Source organism: Hemiscyllium ocellatum, chromosome 28 (assembly GCF_020745735.1).
Source record: "Hemiscyllium ocellatum isolate sHemOce1 chromosome 28, sHemOce1.pat.X.cur, whole genome shotgun sequence".
In the NCBI taxonomy this organism is placed as follows: domain Eukaryota; kingdom Metazoa; phylum Chordata; class Chondrichthyes; order Orectolobiformes; family Hemiscylliidae; genus Hemiscyllium; species Hemiscyllium ocellatum.
Window position 1 is genome coordinate 19,094,945 of NC_083428.1, and position 12,407 is coordinate 19,107,351.

The 12,407-nt window shown below is 39.9% G+C and overlaps 1 protein-coding gene across 1 annotated transcript; it reads right to left on the reverse strand.

Moving 5' to 3' along the window:
* Nucleotides 1-359: 359 nt before the first annotated feature.
* On the reverse strand, nucleotides 360-10,405 carry cimap1d (CIMAP1 family member D). The gene is made up of 5 exons (XM_060846464.1): nucleotides 10,338-10,405; nucleotides 5,329-5,439; nucleotides 2,479-2,579; nucleotides 1,835-1,841; nucleotides 360-838 (listed from the first exon to the last, which is right to left on the reverse strand). Exons 1-5 carry the CDS (start codon nucleotides 10,387-10,389, stop codon nucleotides 360-362), a joined length of 750 nt encoding a protein of 249 aa, XP_060702447.1. The 5' UTR covers nucleotides 10,390-10,405.
* Nucleotides 10,406-12,407: the final 2,002 nt, after the last annotated feature.

Here is a 12,407-nt window from a genome sequence, read left to right on the forward strand (position 1 = left end):
ATTGTGACATATACAAAAAAACTACCATCATTGACATTACATAACTGATTTTCTGATTGGAAAAATTTGCAGCCAATGCTTACTAACAGTATAGTCTGTTGAATTTTTCAAACAGTTGAGACGGATGTTGTACTGATCATTGTACTAATTAATCCATCTGTGCCTTTCTAGTCAATGTATATACTTCAGCTTACCAATACAAGTGAGAAGATCCCTGCAAAATCCATCAAACAGAGCAATAAAAATATATAATAATATGTTAGATATTGGCTTTGAAGGTTACAGAATGCCTATGTTAAGACTCACAAAATTTCAATCTTAATTTAATCTGCATTAGATTTTAGGTAACAGGTTTAACTTCAATCTGAAATATCAATAATAAGTGGAGTGAGAAACTCTGAATGCCTCAATCCCATAGAGAATGCTGGGGGTCTTGGCTTATTTACGGTCACTTTCTCAGGGCTGTGTGCTCCAGGTCCTGGCTTTTGAGTATAATAGGTGGGCAAATCATATCGACCCAGCATCGAGTAAGCTGGAAGTTTCTGCTTGTAAATATTTGGGTCAGTGCGGTTATACCTGCCAGGCCCTGGGGTTTTAGATAGATCATTTCTCTTTGTCCTCCCAGTGACCGAGAAACTAGCACTGGAAGGCTTGGTAGGAACCTTTGATCCCAATAGAGAGGGAAGAGTATAGCGATTCGGTGCAGGAACTACATCCAATTTGCGATATTCCGTTCGGGATCCTATGGAATATGCTGGTGATCTGTGCTCATTAAGGTGGGGTGCAGCCTCTGGATTATAAGTGCCTGGTCCAGGTGTTCCCAGTTTCCGCGAAACATCTGAATAGGCCAAGAGGTTAATGTTAACCAGGTACTAAGTCAGAATACTATCAAAACAAATACTACATTTTACACTGAAATTTTCTTCTTTAACTCACATTAAGAGAAGGCTCCACAGATTGTCTAACTGTGGCTTCTTGACCAAATGACCATTCTGCATATATGAACTTGACAGCAGATGGTAGACTGGGGTTTGAACATCACTCTAGACAGTCCTGGGGCGTAGAAGCTGAAGCTCTGAGCCTCAATTGTCATCTAGAATGATGTGAGGGTAGTACCTAATCTATAATTTGTTGGAGCCTAAAATTCTCCTCATGGTTACTGGCTTCACACTATGGCCTTTCAAACAGCTAAAACAACCTGATCACCCTTCTAGCTCACACAATCCTTCCTTGGAGTGTCAAGTACAAGACCTGAACTGCATTACTGTCTGAGACAAGGGGTCCCTTAGGGCATTTGATCATCCAAATTGCTGGTCCGAATGAGATATGAGTAAAATTTCCATTGGAGTTTCCTGCTTGTCCATTGTAACTTCGGCTGCAGGTCAGCAGAACCCCTGACACAACATTGTGGATGGTTTTTTATGCCAGTCTCCAATGCATAAGTTTAGAGTGAGAGGGGAAAGATATAAAAGAGACTTAAGGGGCAACCTTTCCACACAGAGGGTGGTACATGTATGGAATGAGCTGCCAGAGAAAGTGGTGGAGGCTGGTACAATTGCAACATTTAAGAGGCATTTGGATGGGTATATGAATAGGAAGGGTTTGGAGGGATATCTGGCCGGGTTCTGGCAGGTGGGATTAGATTGGGTTGGGATATCTGGTCAGCATGGACAGGTTGGACCGAAGGGTCTTTTTCCATGCTGTACATCCCTATGACTCTATGACTTACAGTTAAGACCGAAGATCAGGAGAACCGTCATGGAAATTAGCCAAAAAATCTTTACAGCACAGACCAGGAACAGATGAGGGATCAGATCCTATGGTCTTCTCAGACTTTTTTGCTTATATCATAATAATTTGCCCATTTAAAACCCATTTTTAAAAAGCAGATTTTCATCCTCCTTTAGAGTGAGAATGACATGGCAGCACAATTGAGGTACCCTGTTCCCAGTACTCTGTTCCCACTGTCCAAATAGTCACCACGCTGCTGGTGGTCTGGGATCGGATAGGGGTTCAGGGGTTCAGTATTAAAAATGGAGAGAAGTGCCATGATCCATTCAAATCAGGAACCTGTGACATGCAATTTTGAGTTAACGGAGTGGAATAGAGTTCCTGGGCCACCCACCTTGCCACTAAGCAGCCTAACAATGAAAGGAATGTCTTGAAAGAGTCAAGAGCTTTTCACAAATAGACTTTAATGTGATTTTTACTGGGTGGGGCTTAAATGCATGACTAATTTCACAATTAATAAGTATCAGCAATATTGCTTCAGCGGTGTGTTTTATCCAAGTTTAGAACTCAAACATATAATGAGTTTTTTTCTAACATTTTGTATTTAATTTTCTGTTTTACTTCAGTGTTCCATGGTATTAAAACAAAAGCTCCTCAAATGATAAAAATATGTTAGTAAAATCTTTAGAAACCTGAAGGGATTGATACTGCATTTATTGATAGCTTTTTCTCACCAGAGGTTTTCACTCTTCCTAAAATGGAGAATGCGGGTGTTCCATTCCTACCAAATCGTGTGATCTTTGGATCAACGTAATACTGAGGTCCTGGACTGCAGTTGACTTCGTACACTGTCAAGAGAATGTAAATACATTAAAACTTCTTTTTTGTGTCTGCTTAAATATTTTGAATTGGATCATACTTCCATATTCTTCATTTATTATCTCTTGCAGGATATGTTTGCGTTTTGATCTAATATTGATAATGACAGTGCTTTAGCTATCAAGAACTGAAATATTGGAACGATCTGCTCAAAAGTGGATTATAAATCACTGTAGCAGGCACAGTTACTTGTCACAAAAATATTGCCTATATTGTTGTGGTTCTGCTCGCCGAGCTGGAAGTTTTTGCTGCAAACGTTTCGTTCCCTGGCTAGGGAACATCATCAGTGCTGTTGGAGCCTCGTGTGAAGCGCTGCTTTGATGTTTCTTCCGGTATTTATATTGGTTTGTTCTTGCCGCTTCCGGGTGTCAGTTTCAGCTGCAGTGATTTGTATGTGGGGTCCAGGTCGATGTGTCTGTTGATGGATGTTCTTGCCGTTTCCGGGTGTCAGTTTCAGCTGTAGTGGTTTGTATATGGTGTCCAGGTCAATGTGTCTGTTGATGGAGTTTGGGGATGAATGCCATGCTTCAAGGAATTCTCTGGCTGTTCTTTGTCTGGCTTGTCCTATGATAGTGGTGTTTTCCCAGTCAAATTCATGTTGCTGGTTGTCTGAGTGTATGGCTACTAGAGATAGCTGGTCGTGTCGTTTTGTGGCTAGCTGATGTTCATGGATGCGGATTGTTAGCTGTCTTCCTGTTTGTCCAGGAAGTCTTAAACTATGAAAGTAACCACCCCAACACACACAAACGAAGCTGCATCAGGACACTATTCAAAAGGGCCACAACACACTGCAGTACACCAGAACTGCGAAAAGTGGAAGAGGAACATCTATACAAGGTATTCGCCAAAAACGGATACCCACACAACTTTATCACCAGATGCCTAAGAGATAGACCGAGGAACGAGGACATGCCACAACCAAAAGGACTAGCCACTCCACCATACGTCAGGAGCGTCTCAGAACTGACAGCCAGACTACTGCGACCCTTAGGACTCATAACAGCACACAAGCCAACATCCACGCTCAGACAACAACTCACTAGAACAAAGGACCCAATACCCAGCATGAGCCAAACTAACGTAGTTTACAAAATACCATGCTAGGACTGCACAAAACACTATATAGGACAAACAGGAAGACAGCTAACAATCCGCATCCATGAACATCAGCTAGCCACAAAACGACACGACCAGCTATCTCTAGTAGCCATACACTCAGACAACCAGCAACATGAATTTGACTGGGAAAACACCACTATCATAGGACAAGCCAGACAGAGAACAGCCAGAGAATTCCTAGAAGCATGGCATTCATCCCCAAACTCCATCAACAGACACATTGACCTGGACACCATATACAAACCACTACAGCTGAAACTGACACCCGGAAACGGCAAGAACATCCATCAACAGACACATCGACCTGGACCCCACATACAAATCACTGCAGCTGAAACTGACACCCGGAAGCGGCAAGAACAAACCAATATAAATATCGGAAGAAACATCAAAGCAGCGCTTCACACGAGGCTCCAACAGCACTGATGATGTTCCCTAGCCAGGGAACGAAACGTTTGCAGCAAAAACTTCCAGCTCGGCGAGCAGAACCACAACAACGGATACCCGAGCTACAAATCTTCAATCAGATTTTATATTGCCTATAAATTATTATGTAGAAAATTAACATACAATAACACAATGTAGCCACATAATTAATTATTGTGCCCAAAATCTCCTTTAAAGTAACAGACAAAGTCATTATGGGCATACATTGTGCAGCCAGTCTATATACTATAACTTGCAGAGACAAATGGTTTGTTTTTCAAAGTGATACAAGTAAATTATTTGGAAGTTTCAATGGAATACAGAATCTGTTATTTATATATTGTGAAAAGAACATTTATGTGATATACTCCTAAAATGCTAAAGTAAAATATTTCAACTTCACATTTGAATAGTTCAAAGCAATGGCTCGGTAGTTATTTAGATATCCTTAGCTAGGTCAGTTCGAGTGACCAGCTCAATTGTTATCCTATCATTATCTCATACTATTACACATACTGCCCAGACAATGGACTTAGATGTATACTTGGACTCACACCCATGTCCATGAGGCAAAACATCAGTCCCTGATAGCAGCAAGATGGTCCTGATTCTGTTTTTCACATTCTTAAAAATTGCGAATAGTATTTCTATAAGAACCATTTTTACTATTGACAGTTGGCACACAATAGAATTTCAATAATTAAGAGGAAGACTTTTTTTTACTGGAAAGATTATTGGCAGTAGATTTGAAATATTAGTTAATTTACTGAAGCAATGACCTATATATGTTTGCCGATTCTTCCATTCTTGTTTCCGAGTTTTGGGCCATGGACTTCGATTGGATTGGTCCTCATGAATAGACAACTGCAATGATTCATCATTTTCTTCTGCAGGTTGGCTGACCAGAAAACTCTGCCACTTGTATGGACAGTCAACTTGTTTGTTAAAGTTATGAATGCCCCTTCCACAGCCAGCAAGCCCAGACATGGACCTGGAACCCAGAGTTCCTGGCCCATAGGTAGGGCCATTATCAGTGCATCATAGGACCATCCAAAATAACCTATAAGATTCTCTCAATACTACATTTTTTGACAGAACATGTTTCAAGTGTGTCACTTTGTCACACAATAATGAAAAGACAGTTGTTTTATTAATTGAATTCTGATTACTTACATGCACTGCTGTGTTTTTTCCCAAATGTGTAAGCTGGATTTGTGTGTTTGGTATAATCATGTCCCACAAACCCAATTGCTGGGGGTAGTCCATATCTTCCTGGTCCGGGTCCTATATAAAATGAGAAAATGGGAATTTTCTCCAAAATGAAAGGTCACAAGAAATTGCTTTGAGATGTCCAGTGAAAGGTGCTTGATGAATGGCGATCTTTCACATAAAAGTGGAACCATCCTACTCTAAGAACAAAAGAATTGATTCTGTAGAGCTGTACTTTATTACTTTCAGCATATTTTTGACATTTATGGAAGTTTGCTATCAGCAGTATTGACAGCAACTGAAAAAGAGTTAGCTGCTACAAACCCATCTGCCTGCTGAACTGCTTCAGATCTCCCACAAAGTCAGGATTTTCAATTGACCTGCTTGTCAGTTTTAGACTGTGGTTTGTCAGACCACTTTCCACTCGTTCATTTTTTAACCAAAGAATGAACTGTTTGACAGCATTCGTATGAAGTCAGAATAATAATTTGTTAGATGTTCATAGTTACTTTAATTGTTAGCCCTGATTGGTTTCAAAGCCTAAGCTGGGCTTTGAGCCAAACTGTGATTTGCCTGCATGCAGTACATTCCCAATACATAACTAATCTGAATTCTGCACACACTACAGGAGGTCTTCGTGAATGTGACAGAAGTATTTTTCCAAGGCACCAAACATTGTAAATAAACAAGAAAACTGACAACAAGTTAATTATTCCCATAAATCTAAAACACTTTAAAACTTGTTTTTAATGTGATGAAGTCTATACACAAATTTTCTTTAAAAAGTCCTGAATTTATGAATTTATGTTTGAGGCAAACATAAGTTGGGTGCAACACACTGGAGAGAGGTGCCGTTGTCTCAGTCCCACAGGAATATTTCATTGCTGGATCAATTTTCCTGTCAATTTTGGGAGCAATGGTGCTCTGTGTTTTCTTGGGCATTAATACATTTCTCCATCACTACTGATTTCTTATCGCATTCTCTTATCAAATATCTCATCCTAGTGTAATAGTGTGGCAGACACAGTCATTCATTACAGAAAGTGAACACCCTTTCAGACACTAGCAGTGAATGTTGCATTAATCACCCAAGAATGCATCTCCCAGACTCCTCAACCTACCTTACATCCCTTGCACAATTGAACCACTAACGGTGATTACCCCTTCTCTCACAATTAGAAGGGCCAATGTTTCAAATCTCCCGCAACCTCTACTTACACCCCCATGATTGAAAAAACCCCCACAGTGGCCAACTGTCACTCCAACAATCACATTTCAATGCCCCGCAATCACTTGTGTTCCCACAAGCCATATTGCACCCGCCAGTACTTTGTGATCTATCAGCCTGAAATTACATATTGCTGGGCTGCCTGAAATTCAGCCATTCAGGCTGGCTTCCAGGTGAGATTCTGTTTTAAAATCTCATACACAATGTGGTGATAAACTTTGCCATGTACTATTTAATTGATAGAAAGCATTTAAGCAAAGATTTGTCTGACCAGTTCTGTTTCAATCTGTTATGAATTTCAGGTCAAATTTAATGTGGGGAAAATAAGACAGTGTTTGAGATCTGCAACTTTGGTCTTTCCTAGTGCACTTTCTTCTGTAGAGACATGGAGTCGTGAACATAGAAAGGTCACAGTCTGAATCTGTGAGAAATATTTTTTCCATCATTTTATTTCAAATGGATAGAACAAAAGGGGTGCTACATGTTTCCAAGTTTACTTTTTTATTTCACAACAAAACATTTATACAAATGAGTCAGGTTGACCTGTTTTACCGAATTATTTTGGACATGATGCAACTTTGAATCAGGAAGTAAAAATTGAAACTCAGAAATTAGGAGCAGAGGTAGGCCATTTAGCGTTTCAAGCCTGCTTTGTCATTCGTTATGATCATGGCTAATCATCCAACTCAATAGTTTTCCTGCTTTTCCTGCTTTGATCCTTTTAGCCCCCAGTGCTACATCCAATTCCTTCTTGAAATCATACAATAGTCTGCCTCAACTACTCTCCGTGACAGTCAATTCCACAGCTTTACCACTCTAAGGGTGAAGAAATTTTACTCATCACAGTTATAAATGGTTTCCCCTGTATCTTAGAGAGTGACCCTTAGTTCTGAACCCCCCACCATCAAGAACAACTTTCCTGCTATTGTACTTTCGAGAGGTTAGTGCAACACAAGAATATTGTGTGATCCTAGAGAATTGCTGTTGATTGGTGTTTTGTTGTAAACAAAAATAAAATCAATATGCACACATCATTTTTTAAAGAATTAAATCCTAGCCAATATTGCCCTTGATGTTGTGCCAGCCTTTTATCCTACTCTAAGATCAGACTAATCTACATACCCTTCATTGTACTATCTTCCATGTGCCTATCCAAGAATCGCTTAAATGTCCCTAATGTATCTGACTCCACTACCACTGCTGGCAGTGCATACCATGCACTCACCACTCTCTGCGTAAAGAACCTACCTCTGATATCTGCCCTGCACCCTCTCTAAAGCTTCCACATCTTTCCTATAATGAGGCGACCAGAGATGAACACAGTATTCTAACTGTGGTTTAACCAGGGTTCTATAGAGCTGCAGCATAATCTCTTAGCTCTTAAACTCAATCTCCCTGCTAATGAAAGCTAAAGCACCAAATGCCTTCTTGACAACCCTCTCAACTTGGGTGGCAACTTTGAGGGATCTATGGACATGGACCTCAAGATCCCTCTGTTCCTCCACACTGCCAAGAATCCTGCCTTTAACCCTGTATTCTGCATTCAAATTCAACCTTCCAAAGTGAATCACTTTACACTTTTCCAGTTTGAACTCCATCTACCAGTTATCAGCCCAGTTCTACATCCTGTCAATGTCCCGTTGCAAATTACAATGGCTCTCCGCATTATCCACAACTCCACCAGCCTTGGTGTTGTCAGCAAACTTATTAACCCACTCTTCATGTCCTCATCCAAGTCATTTATAAAAATCACAAACAGCAGAGGTCCCAAAAGAGATCCCTGCGGAACACCACTGGTCATCTACTCTAAGATCAGACTAATCTACATACCCTCCATTGTACTACCTTCCAAGAGTTATGTTTTGTCTTCAGCTAACTAACCCATATATGTAATATCTTTCTCTGAAATGAGGTTTTGCAGTGCATCCAACAAATAATTTGCATATTGTCTTATCTCTCAGGGTCCCTACAAGCATTTTATAGCCAAGGGATGATCATTTTTATTTATGTGAGAGACTAATTTGTGCTCATCAAGACCTGAAAAGCAACAAATTAATGGTTAGCTGTTTTGTTGATTAGATTCCCTACACTATGAAAACAGGGCCTTCGGCCTAACAAGTCCATACCGACCCTCTGAAGAGTAACCCACCCAGACCCAGTCCCCGTATATGCATCTAACACTATGGGCAATTGAGCATGGCCAATTCACCTAATCTGCACATCTTTGGACTGTGGAAGGAAACACAGGGAGAATGTGCAAATTTCACACAGACAGTCGCCCAAAGCTGGGATCGAACCCGTATCCCTGGCACTGTGAGGCAGCAATGTTAACCACTGTGCCACCCCGACACATTTACGCTTCCTTGACATCCACCTGAGTAGGCAGAGGGACTTATGTCAAATCCACTGTAAGGCATCTGCAACAATGCAGCATTCCTTCAAAAGTCCTCAAGTCCTGGGGTGGAATCTTAATGTTGCAATCTTCTGACTCTAAGCTGCATGTTTCCAAACTAATTTGGCACAGCTTGACTCAGTAATATATTTTCCAATACTTTTCTGTTTATGAAACAGTTCCAGAGTGCTGTGTCCGACATGTCTTTGCCACTGCAGCTACAAGGAAGAGGTCAAGAGGCTCAGAGTTTCTATACTATAGAGAAACCTGCTGTTATGAAAAGTTTTATACCCTTTTTAATATAAAATGGAAGAACACTTTGACTAGATGTGATACCCTCAAATTTTCCTTCCCAATTGAGGCTTTGGTATATACATCATATAACAGATGTTCTTTCACAATTTACTACCAAGTTGAACAGGATACATTGATAATTACACACAGATTGCAATGGCACCATAACTGAAAGAAAAGAAGGCCTTCGTTTAAAGTTCCAAAATTAATGAAGTGTAATTATCTCAATAATCTTATCTAGCATTGAATATATTGATCCAATGGATTTATAATTCAAACTGTGTTCGAACATTCCTGAGCTCCAACTTTCAGTTTCTTCCTGCCATATACTCTGCAAATTGTTGCAGTACTGATATTTTATTCTGCATAAACTGTATCAGTATTGGAAGTAACAATCTTAAAACAGAATATGAAGCTTTGCTTTGAGAGCGAAAGCCCAAGATAGAACGGGCACTGTAGTTACTGACTGCATTGTAGCTTAGAACTGAATAATATTTACTTCAATATTGTCTGCAGTTTTTGGATGACTCATACAACACAGTCGGAGGATACTTTAGCTTGGGCTTTGCTGGTTGTTGGTGAATCTGTCCAATTGCACATAGCCCTTCATCTTTTTTCCTCTTCAAGTATATATCCAATTCCCTTTTGAAAATTATTGAACCTGTTGATCCACCAAGTTTGTATGCCATAAAATCTGGGTTATAACAGCTGACTATAAACAAATTCTCTTCACCTCCCATTTGGTTCTTTCATCATTTATCTTAAATATGTGTCCTCTGGCTATCAACATTCTTACTAATGGAAACAAATCATATAGATGAATAAAACAGCTTTACAAAATTAAACATGTAATAAGTATAAACTTTAATTCCATTCTATAACTTTTAACACTCAAGTATGTTTTACAGCAGTAACTGTAACTTAAACATTACTTTTGAATAACCAGCTTTGGACTTATTCAGTACACCTTTATGTAGATTGTGACTGAATTGAGACAAGTTGTCTATATAGTGTTTAAATTACTATAAGGAAATTATTAATGCTAGAGCAACAAGTTACCTTTCTCGCGAGCTGCAATGGTGGGATATGCTTTCTCCATGTTATTCTCCATCTTCTGAGAATATATCAACCTGTTGAGCAGGGTTGAGCAGTTCAAATGATTACAGATACTGAAATGTTATCCTTGCAATACAACTGCCCTGATGAAGCAATGATACAATGTTTGCTGCTTTTAACAACCACCAAGTTTCCATGGAAGCAATTGCACTTAGCTCATCCAGGCATACAGTTACTTATGCATTCGAGTGGGACATGCGCTTCTATACTAGGCTGTACTCTCTGTCCTATTGAATGCAGGGTGCATACCTGACAGATGTATAATGCAGCGCCACGACTATGTTACTGGTTCATTAACCAGGGAACATGAGATCATCTCCCACTACAGCAGTGTACAAATTTGAATCCGGTCTTAACAGCCTGAAAATATAAGACTGATATCATCACTTTTATCACCAATTACTCTAGTTTGAGACTGCCTTCACTTTCTTAGAATGACAGATCCTTGGGGTACATTTTGAAAGTTTTGTCATATCAGAATTATATGATTTATTACAAAATTAACTGATGTACAGCAATGAGTCTATTAAACAAATGATTCTGTGTTGATGTTTAAAATACATTTTTAGTGATTTCAAATCAGGGTTACTCACAGCTTGAGTCACAGATACTTTTTTTTTCTTTTTTATTGAAAAGGATTTTTATTCTTTACAAAATTATAAAATTACAATAAGTATAACAACCTGAGAGTATAACAACAATTACAATAAACTTCTACTCTATACTACAAAACAAATAATAACAAAAAGAAAAGCTACTCATACTACAATGCAATAAATAACTGGACATAAGTTAAATTAAACTAAATAACACACTCAGTGCAACCCCACCGAAGCTCCCCATCACCGGGAGCATGAGTTAACATACCCCTATTTATTCAGGATTCTTCTTCTCAGGGCACCCGGCCCATCAGACCCAAGCCTTGAGGCTAAACAAAAACCTTAGTTAGTATCGCCGATAAATCTGCTTCTAGATGGTTCAGAAAGGGCTGCCACGTTTTGTAGAAAAGTTCTGTTTTCTGGTGCTTGTAAGGAAGAACAAGGGGATGTGGAGGATTTGAGCGATAGGGAGAGGCTGAACAGGCTGGGGCCTATTATCAGAGGGCCTATAGGCCTTAATAAAACCTGCCTGATCCTCCTTTACAACAAAGGGTAATACCTTCTCCAATCTCAACATGATTGTCTTAGATAAAATTTGAAAACCGAGTTTGGCAGTGAGATGGGCCTTTACGAAGCACAGTCCTCCGGGCCTTCCCTATCTTGAGGATGAGAGAAATATTAGCTTCTGTCAGAGAGGGCGGGAGGCAGTCCTGACTGTATGAATAATTGTAGGTGTCCAACATTGGCCTGGCCAATGTATTCATAAATTCCTGATAAAACTCACTTGGAAGGCCATCTGGGCTGGGTGCCTTAGCACTTTGGAACTGTCTTACTGCTTCTTGTTTCTCTTGCACTGTCAAGGGAACGTTCAAAAGGGACGCCTGCTCCAGAGTCACACCTGGAGAAGGATTCCATCTTCACCAACCTGTCCTCACAGCCTTTTGACGATACAGCTCAAAGTAAAATTTTCTTAAATTTATATTAATCATTTTGGAGTCTCAAGTAAGAGTTCCAGTGCCCTCTCTGATAGATGTGATAGATTGGAGGTGGGGGGGGGGGCTCTTTTCCTAGCCAAATATGACAGGTATTTACCTGGCTTATATCCATACTCAAACAACCTTTGTTTCGCAAAAGAGATCTCACTCTTTCCTGTTTGAGTAAGTGCAGATTTCAGAGCAGCCTGGAGAGTTGTGATTTGCTGTAACATAAACACAGATAGCCTATCAAAGTACACTATCTCAGCTGCCTTCAGCCGGGCCTCGAGCAGACATTGCTGCTGTCCCCTCTGTCGTTTCCGACTAGCTGAAGAGATGATTATCCTCTTGTGTAGGCCTTGGCAGTCTTCCAAAGCACAGACAGATTGCTGGCTATGCCCAAGTTGATATCCAAGAGTGCTTTAAAGAGATCTCTGTTC